The sequence below is a fragment of the Schistocerca cancellata genome, chromosome 4, assembly GCF_023864275.1.
Source record: "Schistocerca cancellata isolate TAMUIC-IGC-003103 chromosome 4, iqSchCanc2.1, whole genome shotgun sequence".
NCBI lineage: Eukaryota > Metazoa > Arthropoda > Insecta > Orthoptera > Acrididae > Schistocerca > Schistocerca cancellata.
The window spans coordinates 796645449-796667737 of NC_064629.1; the positions used below are offsets into that span (position 1 = coordinate 796645449).

The window sequence follows — 22289 nt, forward strand, 5'->3', positions numbered from 1 at the left end:
GTCAAAAGCAAGTGGCCATAGATCCGTGCAGGCATACTGCAGCACCCACAGGCCCATGAACCTGAAGCGGCTAGCAGCCAATACAGGCATGCTATTCTTCACAGTGCTGAAAAATGTGTTTAAGAGTATATAGTACTGCTCAAATTTCACTGACCATGTGTTTCCATGCATGCATAATAACTATGGGGTATTTGACTGTGTCCTGGAAATTGTCATAAATGCCATATCTATTCTCATTCACATTGACATCTTGTTTTGAATTTTATATTTCAGAATGTGGGTTAGGAATGGCGTATTGCCCCATTGTAGAAATACATCTATAAAAACACCCAAGAAATTGTTTAAGGAAGTCTCAAAGAATAGAAAGATGCATAGAATGTGTTTGCAACTCGCTCCTAGAGATCTAAATGATGGCACAGCCTACTTCCCTATATGATATATCGATGATATGGGTCTTAAAAACAAAATTTAAAAAAATTGCTTTTTGAGAGCGTGCAGTGAGTGCAGCTAATGAAGTTCATCTTAGTTTATAGCACGTATTTGACGAATCAAAATGTTTCATATATGGTGGTATAGTCTAAAAATATTATGACGGAGATCTTTTATCTCTGTCAACGGTTAAGGATCGATCGCAGATAAATACTTTGTGACAAGCAAGAGTATAAAGGCAAATGCTGCTAGTTTCATTTGCAGTAATTTAGGTTGGGTTCTTAGATTCCTGTCTAAGCACATACTCTGAAATGGCTACGTATTTGGGAAAAAATGGTGAATTATTTGTGATAAGAAAAAAATAGAAATCTCTCTGTCAATTGTTTCACACGCAGCAATGTCATCTGTAGCAATTTCATCATTCATTTTTTAAACATACGGAAGCCATGAAATCGAAGATACCCATTACTGAGAAAGCGTGTTCTTATGTGTAAATAGTAACAAATATGGTAGAAAATACTTGGATTTCACTAATAACAAAGTGTCAGAATGTGTTACAAACATGAACAGGGGGGAAAAAAAAATTGTACCCAGCAGGACGCTAACCTACGACATTTAGCAGTACAATTTCTTGTCTTAACCACTTGTTCATGACAAGTTGCATGCAGCAAGCACTTTATTTCAGGTAATTCTAATTAAAAGGGACGCAGGTTGACTTTGTTGCCAAACAGTGTGTGCGTAAGCTTTAAATGCATGAAATTTTGGCAGGTTTGCACTATCATGCTTCACAAAATTCCTTTCCATTGGTACTTAAAAGTTGTAAACGCATTTTGATAGTTAATAACTAAACCATTTGCAGGAAAAAGTACACAAAATCACTAGTAATTTCAGCTAACACTCACGCCATATATGTAAGCAGAATTGACATCTAAAAATTTAAAGATTTTTAAACTCTTAATTACATAAAAATAACAGGCATTATGTGAGAATATTGACTGAAAATGCTGTTTTTTATGTTTTAATCATTCATAGTAACAACAATACAAATCATATTTCTGACAAAGGAAAACAGTCTATTATGAACTCAGTTTCAACTAAGATGCGTCCTGGTGGCTCTTCAGTAGAAAGTAATCACTAAATCTGAAATTAAAACCACTCAATGTTTCTAAAATAACAAATTATAGCTGTAAACACATCACACCAAATCGAATAGGTGGCCACATCAAAACCTAACCACCTCTTGGTACAGTTGTCGGAAAATCGGCAGGCAGACCGATCAATAAGTCTCAGAAGCTTACAGAATAGCAACTTTGGCTAACAAACTGAAAATGATATCACTACTGAGGCTAACATACCGCACCGATCAGTATGAACAATACAGAATAGGACCCCAGGTGGGTCTTTACTAATGTGGATTGGTATGCCTTTTCCTCGGCTGCCATTCCAACCGCCCCGTTGCGAAGGCATTGATAAGTCTGTACGGAGTTTGACCGATGCCATTCTTTTGGCAGCTGCTCCAGTGATTACTTCTTCTACCCTTGAAATTGCTGCAGCTCTTAGCAGGTATGGGCAAAGATCTGGAGCATTTTTGGCTGCAATCCTGCTACATGTGTCCCAGGAATTTCCTTGACTGATGTTATCCTCACCAGCCTGGACTTCGTCGCTGAGCATTTTGCTCGAAATTTCGCAAAGGCCTCTGTGTCGATACATTGACTGCCTGTGTTCCATCTTCTCAAGCACCATGTAGATCAATTCCTTTTGTCTTTCATTCCCCACTGCCAGGAGCCTTATAACACCCCATTTAGCGAGTGGAAGTTCCCCAGCACCCTTACTTTCTGCCCTGACACAGCTCTTGCACTGGACTGGATGCACACCCAAATGCTTCAACCATTATTTGCAGCTAGCCAACGTCATATGCTTGTCCATTTTAACCTTATGGTGCCACACATCCATGCCACCTTACATAAGTGGGCCCTCTGTGGCCAACTCCCAATGTTTATCTGGAAATTTCTTTCCTGTTGCACTTTTCAGGTACAGGTTGGTGCCTCCCATAGCACCTCCCACCTGCAGGATACTGGGGTTCCACAGGTTTCTGCTTAGAGTGCCTCTAATTTTACAGTGGCTACCAATGGTCTGGTGGCATGGCCTGTGTTGTCCCCCTCTTTGTATGCTAATAATTTCTACATTTATTAATTTTTTGTTCATGATGGGCATTGCTGAATGCAGACTGCAGGGAGCAATACACAGAGCACAATCTTGGGCTCTCTCTCATGGCTTCCATTCTTTGGCTGCCAAGACCTGCATTATGCATTTCTGTCATCGCTGTACAATCCATTCCCATCTGCATCTCCATCTTGATGGTCAGTCCCTAAATGCAGTTGACTCTCATCATTTTTTTGGGACTGATGTTTGATGCCCAGTTGATATGACTTCCACATCTTCATCAACTAATGCGGACATGTTGATGGCACCTCAATGCTGTTTGATGCCTCAGCAACACCAGCTGGAGCGCAGTCTGCTCTACTCTGATATGGCTCTACACAGCATTCGTCCAGTCCTGCATAGATTATAGGAGTCTCGCATATGGGTCAGCATCACTTCGACATTATGAATGCTGAACATGATACACCATTGTGAGGTATGAGTGGCAGTTGGTGCCTTTCAGACTAGCCCTGTGATCAGCCTCCTAACAGAGACAGGGGTTCCACCATTGTGGATTCTGCATCAACAATAATTGATTGCTTATGCATTATGTATCTGTTGCTCTCGGGAGTGTCCAAACTACCGTCTCCTCTTTCCAGACACAGAGATCCATCTCCCACAACAATGGCCCGGCCCAAGTCTGGGGTTACAATCACGACACACATCTGGTTCCTTTTCTCAGAACTCCATCTTCCCCCTCTACTGCCTCTTCTCCAAGCCTGCTCAAGTACATCTTCATGGTGCATCCCTCGTCCAAGGCCCTTTATTGACCTATCACAATGTCTGAAAGACTTGGCTAATCCTGAGGCCCTCCACTGCCGATTCTTCTCCACACTCGATGAATTTTAAGGGTCAGAAGTATTCTACTTTGGTGGCTCTGTGGTTGCCAGTCATGCTCACTTTGCTTATGTTCGTGTGGCTCCTTGCTGGACGGCTGTGGTGTTTCCATGGCAGAGTTGGTAGCCATCTCTCATGCTCTTGAGCACATCCTTTCTGCACTTTTGAGACCTTCCACCCTTGCCATCCCTTTGTCCTGACTATCGATGATTCCCTTTTGCTCTTGACCAATGTAGACACTCGGTGGTCTTTGTCTGGACTCAAGGTTGCATTGGGATCCTGAGAAATGAACTTGCTGACAGGCTGGCCAAATTAGCTACCGGCAAGCTGCCTCTGGAGATCAGTATTCCGGAATCGAACCTTTGATCAGCATTATGCCGTCAAGTTCTAAGGATATCGAATACAGAATGGCATATTCTGACTTTGCCGAACAAACTGTGGGTGAAGGAGGAGACAACGTATTTGAGGTGGTCCTCCATCCGGGCCTCTAACAAAGACTCATTCATCCTTCGCCAGCTCCCCACTGGCCATACTTGGCTGACTCATGGTCATCTCCTCCGTTGTAAGGATCTACCTCTCTGTTATTGTGGTGCCCATTTGATGATGATCCACATTTTGCTGGATGGTACTTACCTAGCTACCCTGCGGTGGACTCTTTATCTTTCAGACTCGCTACACCTGGTGTTAGCAAACGATGCATCCGTAGCTGACTTGGTTTTATGGTTTATCCATGAAAGGGGTTTTTACCACACTCTGTAATTGAGGGTGCCTCAGTCTTGTTGGCCCATTGAGGGGTTGGCGGGACACCCTTTTGCCTCCTTGGACCCAAACAGCCAGCAGCTGTCTGATCTCAGTAGTCTGCCACAGCCCTCACTCTACCTGCTCTTTTGCTCTTTTTCTCCTTCCTGCGTGTTCAATTTTGTTTGGTGTTCTTCCTCTGTTTTCCTCTACTTCTCTCACCCTGTCCTTGTCACTAGTGTTTTATGGGTGGGGTGCCTCTGGTAAGTGGTGGTGGTGGTGGTGGTGGTGGTGGTGGTGGTGGTGGTGGGGGGGGGGGGGGGGGGGTGTAATATCCCCCATTGCACTTTCTGCCTTTGGGGGCCTCTGGCTGCTCCCTGTGCAGGGAACCTCACCTGCCTTTCTTTCTTTCTCCCCTTTTCGTCTTCCTTTTTCCTTTCTCTAGGCTTTGTTGACCTTTGGTAGACCTTGAGGTTTTCTTTCCTTGGGTTTCATGCAGTAGACCCTTTAATCATTAAAGCAACCAACTAGCCCTTCATCAGTTTTATCTGATGCAAATCCCACGCCATGCAGCAGTAGTCCAGAAGAGCACAGTGTAGGCAGCCTCTGTAGTTAACCTGTTGCATTGTTCTGCCAATAAACCACAATCTTTGGTTAGCTATCCCCACAATGTTGTTATTGTCATCATTCCAATTTAAGTTATTCATGATTGTAATCCTTAAGTATTTAGTTGCATTCACAGCCTTTAGAGTTTTGTGATTTATTGTGTAACTGAAATTTTACGGATTCGTTTTAGTATTCGTGTCTGTTACACCAGTTTTCATTATTTAATCAATTGCCACTTTTCTCACCATACAGGTATCTTGTCTAAATAATTTTGCAATTGGTTTTGATCATCTTATGATTTTATGAGACAGTAAATGTCAGCATCATCTGCAAGAAATCTAAGAGGGCTGCTCAGATTGTCTCCTAAATCATTTATATAAATTAGGAACAGCAGAGGGCCTATAAAACCTACTTGGATACTGCCAGATATCACTTCTGTTTCACTTGATGATTTTCTATCAGTTACTACTAACTGTGACCTTTCTGGCAGGAAATCATGAATACAGTTGCACAACTGAGATTGTACTCTGTAAGCATACAACTTGATTAGAAGTCACTTGTCAGGAATGGTGCCAAAATCTTTCTGAAAATCTAAAAATGAGAAACGGCACACTGACAAAGGGAGACCACAACATTGGGATTATGGATTTACTTCAAACTTCGTAAACCTTGAGTTAAAACAACATAATGTGCAAGTAGTAAGGTGCACTACTCTGGCAATTTCGAGAAAATTGCAAGAGAAGTATTACAGGTCTATTATATAACTGATGTACATATGCATTGGTGCTGGCAGAAAGATGTCATTGTGGTGAAGCGAATAGTGTTGATGCCTTGCAAGAGGGTAGTGAACAAGGCTATGGTTTGAATCCCATAAACACTTTTTTATCTATATTTTTCTCATCACTCACCACGTTATGTAATTTATAAGGCATTTGAGAGGTAATATAATGAAGGAAAAAAAAAACAAGCATTTTGACTAAGTTCTAGTGGATTTCATGTTATTTGCCTCTTTGCTATTGGTAATTAAATTTTCAAGGATGGGCTTGGAAAGCCCAAGTCAAATCTTGGTAAATAATGATGCAAATGGTATTATTCACAATCAGTAATACAGTAAGTCATAATGTGCCAGACCACAAGAGTAATGTACAATTATCCATCGGATGTGCTCTCGACAGCACATGTTGCAGGATGGTATTTGTCCTGCAGACATGCAAAACATAAATTGAAACTTCATGCAAATACATGTGCTTTTTTTTATTATTATATTACCTCTCAAATGTCATATAAATTAAATATGATGAGTGATGAAAAAAAATTGATTAATAATTAAGTTTGAGCAGAAGTCAAACCGTTGTCTAATACATGTTCATCTTGCAAAGCTCGAACACTAACCACCTACGTACCATGATCTCTATCATCTACCCCAGGGCCGGCCAGAAATTCTGCATGCGTGCGGTACTCCTGCACATGTGCAACTTCCGGGTCACAGTGTGCACGCCGCAGCTGTCAGCATTCATGTAGTGCATGTTTCTACGCACAGGTGTCGCTTTAGCCACTTGCTGGGATACTCTGTACCGGCGCATTCTAGTGCTCTTTCCACAGCTTGCAAGCGAACCATGGGAAGGTATTTCGCATATTAAAATTTTAAAATACTGCCACAGTCTACTCATTGAGACGTCTACTTTTATGTTAACAGTTTAACCCAGTAAGACAAGTAATGCAGTTAACAATCGTGGGTTTTTATTAAGGCAGCTTGACTGATGGCACGTAAATACGCGTAATGTTTTTGATCTAGTATTTAAGAAAGAGAGCACTTAGTGACTTCCAAGTGCACCGGAGATCATCGCCATCAGTGTCTAGTGTGTGTGCCTTCGTTTTGTGTTTAGTGTTCTTTCGCCGTCACGCCACCACTGTGCACCTGTGCCGTCGCAGTCGTCTGTGTTTTGTGCGCCGTGTCCACAAGTTTTAGTGTTTTTTTTTTCTTGTGCAGCGTAAATGGCTTCGTGTATATTGTTTTTCAGTGTCTACAGTTTTTTACCCGCCATTTGTCTTGTATCATCTGTACCTCCATTATGTTTTATATTGTATCACTCTCGGCTGAAGAGCAGCGTATTATGCTGCTGACAGCCCACCTTTGTACAAGGTGTTGAAAATAACAATAAAGGAAAAAAATAGTGACTTCCAACGAACCTTATTCATGATTTCAAATAACATTAAACTAATGCAAGGTTTCCTATAACTAATTCTCGGTGCCCTCAGTTACACCCACATAATTTCTGTCTCACTGACCTCTGAACAGAATGATAACCGCAGACTTCTCGATGATCTCCTGTTATTTCAATACCATTATTGCTATATCTTTCATCAGTTCCGTCTGAAATCTGCATAATAACCGACAATTAGATGAATGTTATGTTTTATCAACTTCAGCTCAGCGTAGCCCTTCACACATTAAAAAAAAAAAAAAAAAAAACTTAGTTGTAGGTATCCTTTGGAAGAATCGGTTGAATGACCAACTTTCCTGGTAATAATGTAACATGGAGCAGAATGAGGCAATAATGCACGGTTAGTAAACAATAATTTTTAATTATGAAAGGAATAAATCCAAACACGTTTATCACTGCTCATGAGAAATGATAATCTTGTTGATGTGTCTCATCCATTTTCTTAAGGACATTTAATTTTGCTTTCCGTTCTTCACTGTTGAGTACACTACACTCGTCTTTGTGATATGTATTGTAGTGTCTGTCAATTGAAAACTTACGCTGGCCGCCTATTATTCGGCGGCACAGCAAACACTGTGAGTTGTCACCAACAGCTACAAAAAAGAATTGCAATTCCCAGTCATTTTTAAAGGACTGAGAACATAGAGCTCCTGTCCTTTTCTTTTTCACAGCACCTGCCATTTCTCAGTACTTCTCTGTTAAGGTTACAGTTACCAGGGGTAAACGAGACTGGGTATGTTGCGCTCTTGCTTGTACCACATAAACAGGGAAGTGGAGCCGTCGCTGTTCATTTAGGACACATGTCTAATAACAGACATCGCTGTCGCTCGTGTGCGCACTTCCACAGCACTTCCGCACGTCTGCACACTGTGCAGCGTTTGGCCGGCCCTGATCTACCCCCTATGCACAGATACATAAGCCACATAATAGATGCATAAAACTTCTCTTGCGACTTTCTCAGAATTGCCAGAGTAGTGCACCTTACTACTTGCACACTATGCTGTTTCAATGGCCTACCAAAAGTATACGAAGTTTGAAGTAAATACGTGATCCTAACATCGTGATCTCCCCTTGTAAGTTAAGATGGAGCTGACCAAGCAGCAAAGCTCGTAGAGTCAAAGCAGCTTGTGGAGTAAGCTATAAACACAGAATTACACACTTCACTCATATACAATAAAGGAATGATAAGTTGCAGACACAACATAGACATAGGAGGGTTGCCCAGAAAGTAATGCACCCCATTTTTTTCTTCAACAATTCTTTATTTATGTAATGAGAATTACACAAACAAAAGAATGGTGTTTTATCCTCACACACTATTTTTCTACGTGATCTCCATCCCATTCTATGGCCTTCCTCCAGTCCGAAACAAGGACGTGTATGCCCTGTTGGTACCAATCCTTGTCCTCATGGTGAAGCCAATGCTTCACTGAATGAATCACCTCCTCATCGTCCTCAGAATGTTTTCCATGAATGGCATCCTTTAATGGCCCAAACTTGTGGAAGTCCGAGGGGGCTGGGTCAGGGCTGTAGGGTTTAGGGGGTAACACTGTCCAACCCTGTTTTGCAATGTGTTCAGCAGTCCTCAGAGTTGTGTGCGACCGAGCATTATCGTGTTGCAGCAAAACAGCTCCTGGGTTGCTGTGACTCCAAAGAAACCAGAATCAGGTCTTGAGTTTTGTTAATGTGTTTACATATGCTTCTGAATTAATGGTACCGTCTCTTGGCATCACATCAGTGAGAACCACATAATTTTTTCTTTTGTGGGGAGTGGGAATGGTGCCATTCCATCAACTGGCGTTTTGTTTGGGCTCAAAATGGTGAACACAGGTTTCGTAACCTGTCACAATCCAGGACAAGAAGGCCTCCCCCTCAGCTTCAAAATGTTGCAGCAAATAAAGACAAATGTTTTTTCTGTGCAATTTGTGATCCACCGTTTGACACCACCGGACCCATCTTGCACACACTTTTGAATATCTAAGAGTGTCGATAATTGCATCCACATTTCCTTTGTTGATTGACAGATGCAGCACCAACTGCTGAATTATAATGCTTCTGTCCTTGCAAATGACATCAGCTTGTTGTAACATGTCTGGTGTGGTAGCTGTGGATGGTCTCCCTGACTGCTGCAGATCATGGAGCTCCACCGAACTGCCTTCTGATGACCTCACCATCTGTGCCGTGACTAACTGTACTTCTGTCGACAGCAGATGCTCCATAGACTTCACACAAGTGTTTGTGAATATTCCCCACAGTTTCTTTCTATGCAGTGAGAAATTCAATGACAGTACATTTCTTGTAACTTACTTCACCTAACTGTAACTGTCCTGAAGGTACGCTATCTGTTGAAAGTGACAGAAACTTGGCATGCTCACTCAGGAGACTTCAAATAATACATATGTAACATTTCACATTCGTAGTACTGTTTTCAGGTGAGAAAAAAATTGTGGTGCACTACTTTCTGGGCAACCCTTGTATATACCAATGAACAACTTCAGGAATGGGAAGCTTATGGACTGACTGCAGTACTGAATATGGTGGAAAGTGTAAATGCTAAGCTTGAGATCACCACATTTGTATTTAATTTAAATCAGTCCAAGCTAGTAGCTTCAATACCTGACCTCATATCTGGAACACATTATGCTACATTAAAGGCCAACAGTTCAGGCATGATACTAAGTTCTGCAAGGGCCAGCGAACATGGGAGTCAACTGCACTTATACCAAACACCACCTGCACTGCCTAAAAGCTGTATTCCAACTGTCCATAAGATAAACCTTGGCAGGCCATTGTGTGTCCAGTTTCTTCTGAACAGAACAACTCCAGGAGAAGAAGTTACTCAGTGTATATCATATGTTGAGAATCGCAAGATTTGTGAGGCATTGTCTCCAATGTACATAAAATTACTTATGGCAATAGCAAACAAACAGATTAATGTTGGCGTACAAATGGGAACTAAAATTAACCGAACCAGTACCTGAAAGTACAAGAAAATGAGTGTTCACAATGCACATCCAAATCAGGCGGTGCAGGAAAAATGGTAGATAATATGACCTATCAGAAACTACAATACATAGTACAATAATAACACAAAAATCGCTTCCCGGTCTTTCGGCTATGCTGTCGCAGTCGACGCCCTGGTTGTTGGCAGCTTAGGGGTATGGGACCACCGAAACAATGCAGTGCTTCGGCACTTAGGCATCGCCAGCCACTACTGCCAGCTAATGCGGTGACTGATGGTGTCTGACACGATCAAATGGTCCCGCGACATCTACGTTGAGCACATCACTGGCCATTGCCAGTATGTGCTCTCCTGGGCTGTGGCATGTTCTGGCGTCGGTCTGCGAGAACGTCGAGACTGCAGTCAGTGGCATTGAACTCCAGACCACCTGAGGGAAATACGACGACGGTGCCGAGTCGATACAGTGCGTGCTGTGATGCTCTGCGCCCCTCCGCCCTTGGTGTCCGCCGGTTATGGACCCACCTCGGACGGCGCGGGGCGGTGCAAACTGCGTGTCTACCATCCGACCACATTGACTGCAGACTCCGCCTCCAGACAATGGGAAGTGACGCCCCATCAGCTGTGACGCCCTGCTGACAGCTGCCGCATGGCGGCCTGAGGGGCAGAGCCTGGCTCTGCGGCCTGCTTGTGTGCGGTGTCCACGGGTCACTGGCCACCATGGTGCCTTGCGCATAATGGCGGTCAGGGCGACATGGGAGACAAAACAGAAACTAGAACCCGAGGCCCTGTAACTGAAATACTTACGGCAACGCACTTAATGCGTCCCACCTGAGTTACTTAAAACGACCGCGCCTAACGCGGAACCGTAACATAGCTTGAAATACTTAGGTTCCCGCACTTAACGCGGACACTAGCAATAAGTTGTGAATTGCATAAGCTTCATGCCTAACACGAATATGAGTGAGCTAACTAAGTTACTCTTGGAATAATTAAGGAGTGGGGTTAACCCACTTTAGTAATAATACAGTGAAGTACTTAAGTTTTGGGTAGACCTGAATTTGTATATAGAGATAAGCTTCAATTAAAATGTGTAAAGTTTGGTTTGTATAACTTGGAAAATATTTCTATTAAAATTTATACTACGTAAATATGTAACTAAGAATTATTTATGGAAATAAAATCTGTTCTTATCACCTTAATCGCTTGTAAGATACATTAAATGCAATATAGGATTCTTAGAACCATCTCTTTCCAGAGGGTGATAGCTGCAGTAGCCCAGCATACATGAAACCAGTTCATTGCGAGCCCGCTGCCTCTCCATAAACCTGTATGGCTTTGCGTAGCATTGACTGTGACCATTGTGAACATGGAAATCCCCTTCAAGAATAGGCAGATTGCGCTAGACAATGCTCGGCAACTCAGACAAATTAAATATGCCAACATTGCCCATGGGCTGGCCGCTCACGGCTATGCGATCACTATTGATGCCCTGGTTGTTGGCAGTGTGGGGACATGGGACCGCCAGAACGACACAGTGCATCAGCACCTGGGCATCGCTAGCCGCTAATGCCAACTAATGGCGCAGCTTATCGTATCCAACACCATTAAGTGGTCTCGTGTATAGACATTAAACACATCACTGGCCAACGCCAGTATATGCTTCCCTAGGCTGTGGCATGTTCTGGCATTGGGCTGCGAGCGCCGAGACTGCAGTCATCGGCATTGAACTCCTGAACATCTCTGTGATGCACCAAAATGGCGCCATTTGGTACAGTGTGTACTGCACTGCCCTGTGCCCGTCCACCCTTGGTGTCTGCCGGTTATGGCCCCCACCTTGGACGGCGCAGTGCAGGGTGGCATGAAAAGTGTGTCTACCACCTGGCTACTTCGACTGCGGACTCTACCTCCAGCCGCCTGGGAAACCACACTCCACTAGCCATGACACCCCATTGACAGCTGCTGCACGGCAGCTCGAGGAGCTGAGCCTGATTGTGCAGCCTGCCTGTGTGCAGAGTCCGCCAGTCACTGGCTACCATACTGCCTTGTGCACAATGTTGGTCAGGACGATGTGGAAGGAAAAAAAAGCCTAAAGAGCCCTGTGAAATGAAATAATTAAGACACACATGCCTAACGCGGTTAAGCTTGAAATACACTCCTGGAAATGAAGAAAGAACACATTGACACCGGTGTGTCAGACCCACCATACTTGCTCCGGACACTGCGAGTGGGCTGTACAAGCAATGATCACACGCACGGCACAGCGGACACACCAGGAACCGCGGTGTTGGCCGTCGAATGGCGCTAGCTGCGCAGCATTTGTGCACCGCCGCCGTCAGTGTCAGCCAGTTTGCCGTGGCATACGGAGCTCCATCGCAGTCTTTAACACTGGTAGCATGCCGCGACAGCGTGGACGTGAACCGTATGTGCAGTTGACGGACTTTGAGCGAGGGCGTATAGTGGGCATGCGGGAGGCCGGGTGGACGTACCGCCGAATTGCTCAACACGTGGGGCGTGAGGTCTCCACAGTACATCGATGTTGTCGCCAGTGGTCGGCGGAATGTGCAAGTGCCCGTCGACCTGGGACCGGACCGCAGCGACGCACGGATGCACGCCAAGACCGTAGGATCCTGCGCAGTGCTGTAGGGGACCGCACCGCCACTTCCCAGCAAATTAGGGACACTGTTGCTCCTGGGGTATCGGCGAGGACCATTCGCAACCGTCTCCATGAAGCTGGGCTACGGTCCCGCACACCGTTAGGCCGTCTTCCGCTCACGCCCCAACATCGTACAGCCCGCCTCCAGTGGTGTCCCGACAGGCGTGAATGGAGGGACGAATGGAGACGTGTCGTCTTCAGCGATGAGAGTCGCTTCTGCCTTGGTGCCAATGATGGTCGTATGCGTGTTTGGCGCCGTGCAGGTGAGCGCCACAATCAGGACTGCATACGACCGAGGCACGCAGGGCCAACACCCGGCATCATGGTGTGCGGAGCGATCTCCTACACTGGCCGTACACCACTGGTGATCGTCGAGGGGACACTGAATAGTGCACGGTACATCCAAACCGTCATCGAACCCATCATTCTACCATTCCTAGACCTGCAAGGGAACTTGCTGTTCCAACAGGACGATGCACGTCCGCATGTATCCCGTGCCACCCAACGTGCTCTAGAAGGTGTAAGTCAACTACCCTGGCCAGCAAGATCTCCGGATCTGTCCCCCATTGAGCATGTTTGGGACTGGATGAAGCGTCGTTTCACGCGGTCTGCACGTCCAGCACGAACGCTGGTCCAACTGAGGCGCCAGGTGGAAATGGCATGGCAAGCCGTTCCACAGGACTACATCCAGCATCTCTACGATCGTCTCCATGGGAGAATAGCAGCCTGCATTGCTGCGAAAGGTGGATATACACTGTACTAGTGCCGACATTGTGCATGCTCTGTTGCCTGTGTCTATGTGCCTGTGGTTCTGTCAGTGTGATCATGTGATGTATCTGACCCCAGGAATGTGTCAATAAAGTTTCCCCTTCCTGGGACAATGAATTCACGGTGTTCTTATTTCAATTTCCAGGAGTGTATTTAAGTGTTCCGCACCTAATGCGAATATTAATAATAAGTTATCTGAAATACTTAAGTTTCGCACCCAATGCGAAAGTCAGATTACTAAAATAGTATACACATGAAATACTTAAGTGGTGGCCTTCACCCATTGCTTGCAATAACACATTGGATTATTTAAGAAATGGGTAGTCCCAATGATGTAAAATTAGATAAGGTATACTTAAAATTGTAAAGTTTGCTTTGTATAACTTGGACTTTTTTCAGTTTAAAATTATATTATTTATAACTGTAACTAAGAATTATCTCTGGAAAAAAATTCTGTTCTTATCGTCTTAATTGCTCATACGATACAGTGCTGTCCAACATTAAATGTGATGTAGGAGTTTTAGACCCATCTTTTCTCAGAGGGTGATGGCTGCAGTAGCCCGGCCTACGTGAAACCAGTTCATTGCGAGCCCGTCGCCTCTGCATAAACCTTTTGGCTTTGCGTGGCACCCGGACTGGCTAGCAAGAAAGTCGCACGTGCCCAACTCCACTCTCCTCTTAGCCAAGCTGTCCAGTAAGCAAACTGCTACTCATGATGCCGGTGTCGCCTGTCATAATGAGAAGCTGGCCCCTGTAACAGTGCGTGCCCCTGCCATGATGGACACACTCATTCCTCTCCCTGGACATCCCTTGTGCTGGATCTCCACCAGGTTTAACATAAGCAGTACACCTCTTATACCTTCGTCAGACTGTGCCACCACACTTTGGATCGAACCAAGATGTCCCATTTTCTTGCCGAAACAATTCTTACACTGGCACTAGCATTAGCCCGATGCAAGTTGGTGGACTACGGCTGCCTCTGGTTGATCCGGTGCTGCATCTATGGCTCCCGGACAATCCTGGCCACCAAGCTTGTGTTCCGGCATGGTCTATGCCTGAAAATGTAACCCATCATATTTTCCTACCCACTTCTAAGTATTACCTCAAGTCTACAGAATCTATTCTTGTCAACTTAGTATATGATACATCTTGCATCCCATCCTCGCTACATTACACGAGTGGGGTCTCTGGGGCCCACTCCCGGTTACTATATATAACTTTTTGTCGCTCTGCACTTTCAGAGTTAGAATTGCTGCTTCTAACAGTTCTCCCCATATCCAAGAAATTCGGGTCCCACAGGGCTCTGTACTGAGCATCCCTCTCTCTTTTTAGTGGCCATTAGGGGTCTCTCAACAGCTATGAGGTCTTTACTGTCACCCTTCTTATATGCTGATGACTTGCACTGCCATATGCTCATCTACTATTGGAGTGGCTAAACATCGACTGCAGGCAGCCATACAAAAGGTGCAGTTGTGGGCCCTCACCCACGGCTTTCATTTTCAGCTGCCGAGACTTGGGTCTTGCACTTCTGTCACCATTGTGCTGTTCACTTACACCCACAGCTTTGTCTTCCTGACCATCTCCTTGATGTAGTAGACTCTTATCACTTCTTAGGACTCATCTTTGACACCCACATAACTTGGCTTCCCTATCTTCGTCAACTTAAGCAAAAGTGTTGGCAACACCTTGATGTTCTTCATTGCGTTAGTCACACAAACTGGGGTGCAGATCGCCTACACTGTTGCAGCTGTACACAGCCCTTGTACACTCCTGTCTTGACTACGAGAGCCTGGTGTATGCTTCAGTATCATCCTCAGCATAGCAGAGGCTGGACACTATACACCACTGTGGACCTTAACTTGTGACGTAAGTTTTCCGAATGAGCCCTGTGGACAGCCTGCTTGTTGAAGTCAGGGTTCCTCCATTGCAGTTCAGGTGACACAGCTGCTTGCCAATTATACCGCACACATTCGTAGCTTGCCTAGACGTCTGAATCACCGTCTCCTTTTCCCTAACAAGGCAATCCCCACAACGTCGTTTCAGATCGGAGATTCCAATTGCAACCCATGTTGTCTTTCCCACTACCACCTCTCCTCCGGGACCACTCATGTACACTTCCATGGTGTATACCTTGACCACAGCTTCATTTGGACCTGTCACAAGTCCCAAAAGACTCAGTTCATCTTGTGGCCCTCTGCTACCTTATCTATGGCTTGATAGTTGGTCACATTGGGTTCACGTATGCTCATGCAAGACATACTGCCTTGCATCAGGAAGTCCTTCCTCATTTGTAGCGACCCCTTGAGCACCTTACAAGCTCTCGACCAGTGCTACCCCCATCATCCTTTGGTAATGGCCATCGAAGAGTTCGTTTATATCTTTGAACTGTGTGGAAGTCAGTGGTGTTCTTAAGGACACTGGGAAATGTCAGAATCCCAGGAAATGAACTTGTCAACAGGCTATCCAAAGAGGAACTCACAAACCAAGTCTGGAGATAGGCATACCAGAATCTGATCTTCGATCGGTATTACGCTGTAAAATTTTTGGGATTTGGCATACCGAATGGCACAACCTAACTACACCCAATAAATTACGTGCTATATGGGAGACAAAAAATGTGTGGTCATCCGTGCAAGCCAGTCGCACGGACTCCATTGTCCTTTGCCGATTCTGCATTGGCCTTACTTGGTTGACTCATGGTCATCTCCTCTGTCACAAGGACACACCCCAGTTTTGCTGCGGTTCTCAATTGACAGTAGTCCACATCTTGTTGGACTGTCCTAATCTAGCAGCCCTGAGGCAGACTATCACTTTGGTGTTAGGTGACAGTGCCTCAGTGACTGATCTAGTTTTAAGTTTTCTCTGTGAATGGGGCTTTCATCATTCTATGTAAGGTTGGACGCCTTAGCCTCATTTTTCAAGCCCTCACATTACCTGCATTTTGCTCTTCCTCATTCCTTCTGGTGATGTCTGTTTGACTCGGTGTTCGTCTTTTCACCGTCTGTGTTTCTCTTGCCTTGTGTTTTTAGGCTGGAGATTTTAGTGTGCTGCAGAGTGACTGGCTCGACCCTTTTTATTCTTACGATCAGCCACCTAGTGCTTTTTTTGCTTTCAGTTAATGTTTTTGATACCTTTGTTTCCTACTTCAGTGTGGTTACCCGCATAGTATTATGCATTTTTTCCTTCAGTATGTATACCAATACCCACTGTTGTAACTATTCCCAACACCTATTTCCCACCAAACCGGGAGTGTCTATAGGAAGATTTAGGTAGTCTAGACGATTAGCAACAGCCTCCTCCCCTCTCGCCAACCGAGCGAGGTGGCGCAGTGGTTAGCACACTGGACTCGCATTCGGGAGGACGACGGTTCAATCCCGTCTCCGGCCATCCTGATTTAGGTTTTCCGTGATTTCCCTAAATCGTTTCAGGCAAATGCCGGGATGGTTCCTTTGAAAGGGCACGGCCGATTTCCTTCCCCATCCTTCCCTAACCCGAGCTTGCGCTCCGTCTCTAATGACCTCGTTGTCGACGGGATGTTAAACACCACTAATCTAATCAATCCCCTCTCGCCCCTCCTCCCCCCTCTCTCGCCCCTCCTCCCCCCTCTCTCGCCCCTCCTCCCCCCTCTCTCGCCCCTCCTCCCCCCTCCTCCCCCCTCTCTCGCCCCTCCTCCCCCCTCTCTCGCCCCTCCTCCCCCCTCTCGCCCCTCCTCCCCCCTCTCGCCCTTCCTCCCCCCTCTCGCCCCTCCTCCCCCCTCTCGCCCTTCCTCCCCCCTCTCTCGCCCCTCCTCCCCCTCTCGCCCCTCCTCCCCCCTCTCGCCCCTCCTCCCCCCTCTCTCGCCCCCTCCTCCACCCTCTCTCGCCCCCTCCTCCACCCTCTCTCGCCCCCTCCTCCACCCTCTCTCGCCCCTCCTCCCCCTTCTCTCGCCCCCCTCCTCCCCCTCTCTCGCCCCCCTCCTCCCCCTCTCTCGCCCCCCTCCTCCCCCTCTCTCGCCCCCCTCCTCCCCCTCTCTCGCCCCCCCCTCCTCCCCCTCTCTCGCCCCCCCTCCTCCCCCTCTCTCGCCCCCTCCTCCCCCTCTCTCGCCCCCCTCCTCCCCCTCTCTCGCCCCCCTCCTCCCCCTCTCTCGCCCCTCCTCTCCCCCTCCTCCCCCTCTCTCGCCCCCTTCCCCCTCCATCCCTCTCTCCCCCTCCCCCTTCCCCCTCTCCCCCTCCCCCTTCCCCCTCCATCCCTCTCTCCCCCTCCCCCTTCCCCCTCTCCCCCTCCCCCTTCCCCCTCTCTCGCCCCCCTCCCCCTCTCCAGTCTCTCCCTCTTATCCCTTACCCCTCCTCATCCCCCCTCGCCCTCTTCCTCATCTTCTGCTCCAGTCTCTCCCTGCGAACCCTCACCCCTCCCATCTCCCTTTCCCCCCTCCTGTCCCCCCTCCCCCTTCCTGTCTACCACTCCGCCATTGTCAACTACCACTCCACCATGACCCTCCCACCTGACCTCACCTCTCTCCCTCCCACTCCACATCTCCCCTCATCCCCTCACATCTTATCCTTCCCACTACTATCCTCCCCTCCTCTTTTGCTCTTCTCTTGCTCTCCTACTCACCTATCCCCTCCTACCCTACCTTCACCCCTCCAACCCTACTGACACATATACTGATGTAAGGTCAATGCTTAGTTTGGCTGGGGATATGCCCACTATACCTACTATCACTGACACCAGTGTACTGTAGATTTCGAGATTTTGTGAACTGTAATGCCGTAACCCTAAAGTGCTTGGGAAGGGAAGTCAGCATGCTCTGAATAGATAGCTAGCACAGGCAGTTTACCATTTTTGTTTATAGATTTTCAGTGTCGTAATTTAATTAATGTATCATAATGGCGGTTTTTTTATAATTGATAGGTTGAGGTTAAGAGTATTATAAGCAACTTGGCTTGTGGGAACAGCCTTTGTTCCCACCACCCCTCCCCCCACTCATTCAAGTGAATGGCATGTTGATGCTTAACATGGATGTTGATGACCATATTGTTGAGCGCCCCTCATCCAACATTGTCATCTCTACTTCATGTACGCGGTTCTGATAACAGAAGATGCTTATAGAAATTTACCACAATCACATACCACTTGTCTCCAGGATGAAGTTGTTGAAAGCTTCATCTCTTCAGAAACATTAACAAAGGTTATAGGTAATAGGAGAAATGTGCAGATCATTCCTATTTTCAAAAAATACCTTTAGATAAGATACTCATCATCATGGGTTTATGTTGCTGTCATCATCCTATTGTAAAATTATGGAACATGTTTTATGCTTGCATATCCTGACCAGTGGAGACAAAAAAATCTCTGCTGTAAGCAGAAACATTGATTCTGCTAATAACCATCAATTGAAATCCAACTCACTCTGCTTGTTCATGAAACCCAGAAGGAAGTAGATACTGGTGGCTAGGTTGAAGCCATCTTCTGTGACTTCTGGAAGGTGTTTGATAGAGTTCCACATTGTCTCTCAATAAAAAAGAAATCAGTATATGTAAAATAACACCAGCTTTGTGATTGGATTCAAGTATTCATAACAAATAGAAAATAGCTTGTCATTCGTAACGGAGAGAAATCTTCAGAGAAAAATATGTGTGTGTGTGCGGGTGCGCGTGAGCGTGCGCGTGTGCGTGCTTGCGTGCGTGTGCACGCACGCATGTATGTCTGCATGCATGCATGCATGCCTGCGTGCTGTTGTATGCAGAGAACTCGCTGTGATAGAAAACTGTAGTGAAATACTGAAAGACTTAGAAATGATTGGCACTTGGTGCATAAATAGGCAGTTGATCCTCATCATAGTGAAATGTAACATGTTGCACATAAAAAGGTGGAAAGATTTGTTACTGTCATATTACATAATTGTTGAACAGTCACTGGAAGTAGTTACATCCATTAAACATTGGGTAGTGTGTATACAGAGTGATTTAAAGTGAAATGTTAAGTAACCCCATCAGACATGCAAACAGATGATGCAAATATACTGACATGAAATGTTGCATACATCTGGTGAGGGCACCTACAGTAGGAACAGTCAGTATCGCATACCGGTCACGAGCTCCTGCAGTGGGCAAGTATAAAGCTGTCCTGCATCGGTCTCTTCCTAGCTGATGTTATGACTCACCTCCACCTGTGGACTCTGAATGCCACGACTGTTGACTAAGTATATACTGCTACAAATTATAAACTTGTGGTTTCCACCACTGCTAGTCTGTATAGAACTTTCACGATGAAACATGCTTATTGGCTAATTAGTGCTTGGACTCATTTAACTTAAACATTTCTACATGAGAGCTCTGCAATTCACAATTCATTGCATGTCAGTGACATCTTTTTCTTTTTGCAAATGCTTGTCAGGACAACATATCCTCCACAATAACACAGTAGCTGATGCAGTGTGACTACCTCATATCTAATCATACTTTTCACTATTTAAGGAATATCTTATTATTTTTCCCAATAACTTTATTTAAATATGCACACCAAAAAAAGTTTTGCATCGCCCCAGTTCCCAGAACTCCTGAGGGTAGACGTTCACTTTGGATATTGTATCACAGACACAGTCCCTTTTCCTGTTCAGAGATGTCACTAAACTCACCCAAATGTGTAAACAACCACATGTATGTGAAAAATGGCATCACATTTGAGTCAATTGGTGTTTCAAAGTACTGCACTGAAAAGGTGTTTGAATGTTGTGCAGGTGTGGTTAAATTTAACGGAGCTAAACTTGTAACTATTGTTATTTATAGATCCCCAGACTCCGATTTCACAACATGTTTTCTAAAGCTAGAGGAGGTTCTTGGTTCACTTTATAGGAAATACAAAAAGTTAGTTATATGTGGTGACTTTAATATTAATTGTATAAGTGATTGTGCAAGGAAGAGGATGCTGGTAGACCTCTTTAATTCATATAATCTTATGCAAACCGTATTCTTTCCAACGAGAGTGCAAGGGAACAGTAGAACAACCATAGACAACATTTTTGTTCATTCCTCATTACTAGAAGGGCATTCTGTTAGCAAAAAGGTGAATGGCCTTTCAGATCATGATGCGCGAATTTTAACTTTAAAAGATTTTTATGCTGCAACACGTGTTAAATATAGTCATCAGCTGTTCAGGAAAGCTGATCCAGTTGCTGTAGAGACCTTTGTAAACCTTATAAAGGAACAAGAGTGGCAAGATGTTTATAGCGCTGATACAGTAGACGATAAATATAATGCTTTTCTCAAGACTTTTCTCATGCTCTTTGAAAGTTGCTTTCTGTTAGAACGTTTAAAACAGGGTACTAGCACAAACAGGCAGCCTGGGTGGTTGACTAAAGGGGTAAGAATATCTTGTAGAACAAAGTGGCAATTATATCAAAACGTTAGAAACAGTCAAAATCTAAATGCAGCAGCCCATTACAAACAGTATTGTAAGGTGCTTAAAAATGTTATTAGGAAGGCAAAAAGTATGTGGTATGCAGATAGAATAGCTAAGTCTCAGGATAAAATTAAAACCATATGGTCATTCGTAAAGGAAGTTGCTGGTCTGCAGAGACAGGTCGAGGATATAGAATCAGTGCGTAGTGGGAATGTCCGTGTTACCAATAAGTCGCATATATGCACAGTATTTAATAATCACTTTCTGAATATAGCAGGTGAACTAAATAGAAACCTAGTCCCAACAGGGAATCATATAGCGCTCTTAGAAAAAAGTGTTCCGAGACTGTTACCTGAAATGCTCCTCCATGATACTGACAAGAGGGAGATTGAGTTAATAATTAAATCACTAAAGACCAAGAACTCTCATAGATATGACGGGGTATCTAGCAGAATACTGAAGTATTGTTCTATGTATGTTAGCTCAGTTCTCAGCCATATCTGTAACTTTTCCTTTAGGAGTGGTTGGTTTCCTGACCGATTAAAGTACTCGGTAGTGAAGCCACTTTATAAAAAGGGAGACATTGATAATGTTGACAATTTTAGACCTATTTCTATGCCATCGGTGTTTGCTAAAGTTATCAAGAAGGTTGTATATACAAGGTTACTGGAGCATTTAAATTCACATAATTTGCTGTCAAATGTTCAGTTTGGTTTTAGAAATGGTTTAACAACTGAAAATGCTATATTCTCTTTTCTCTGTGAGGTTTTGGACAGATTAAATAAAAGGTTGCGAACGCTAGGTGTTTTCTTTGATTTAACGAAGGCTTTTGACTGTGTTGACCACAAAATATTACTGCAGAAGTTGGACCATTATGGAGTAAGGGGACTAGCTTACAATTGGTTCGCCTCTTACTTTAAGAACAGAAAGCAGAGGGTAATTCTCCGCAATATTGAGAGTGGTAGTGATGTTCAGTCCCAATGGGGCACTGTTAAGTGGGGCGTTCCCCAAGGGTCGGTGCTGGGGCCACTGCTGTTTCTTATTTATATAAATGATATGCCTTCTAGTATTACAGGTGATTCAAAAATATTTCTGTTTGCTGATGGCACCAGCTTAATAGTGAAGGATCTTGTGTGTAATATTGAAACAGTAACAAATAATGTAGTTCATGAAATAAGTTTGTGGCTTGTGGAAAATAATTTGATGCTAAATCGCAGTAAGACTCAGTTTTTTCAGTTTCTAACTCACAATTCAACAAGAACTGATATTTTGATCAGACAGAATGGGCATATTATAAGCGAGACGGAACAGTTCAAATTCCTAGGCATTCGGATAGATAGTAAGCTGTTGTGGAAAGCCCATGTCCAGGATCTTGTTCAGAAGCTAAATGCTGCTTTATTTACCATTAGAACAGTATCTGAAATAAGTGACACTTCAACACGAAAAGTAGTCTACTTCGCATATTTTCATACGCTTATGTCGTATGGTG

At 44.8% G+C, this 22289-nt stretch overlaps 1 protein-coding gene across 8 annotated transcripts in view; it reads left to right on the top strand.

Moving 5' to 3' along the window:
* LOC126184779 (coiled-coil domain-containing protein 77-like) overlaps positions 1-22289 on the top strand; it is a 215301-nt gene that overhangs the window by 16561 nt on the left and 176451 nt on the right. For 4 of the 8 annotated variants that reach the window (XM_049927340.1, XM_049927338.1, XM_049927337.1 and 1 more), the window contains exon 2: positions 7297-7377. The exons of 3 other annotated variants lie outside the window; for them this stretch is intronic. In XM_049927340.1, the coding sequence (XP_049783297.1) occupies positions 7350-7377 (28 nt within the window). In that variant the 5' untranslated portion in view covers positions 7297-7349. Of the gene's footprint in view, positions 1-7296; positions 7378-22289 lie in introns of those variants that run through there. One more of the 8 variants, XM_049927344.1, reaches the window with a different exon arrangement.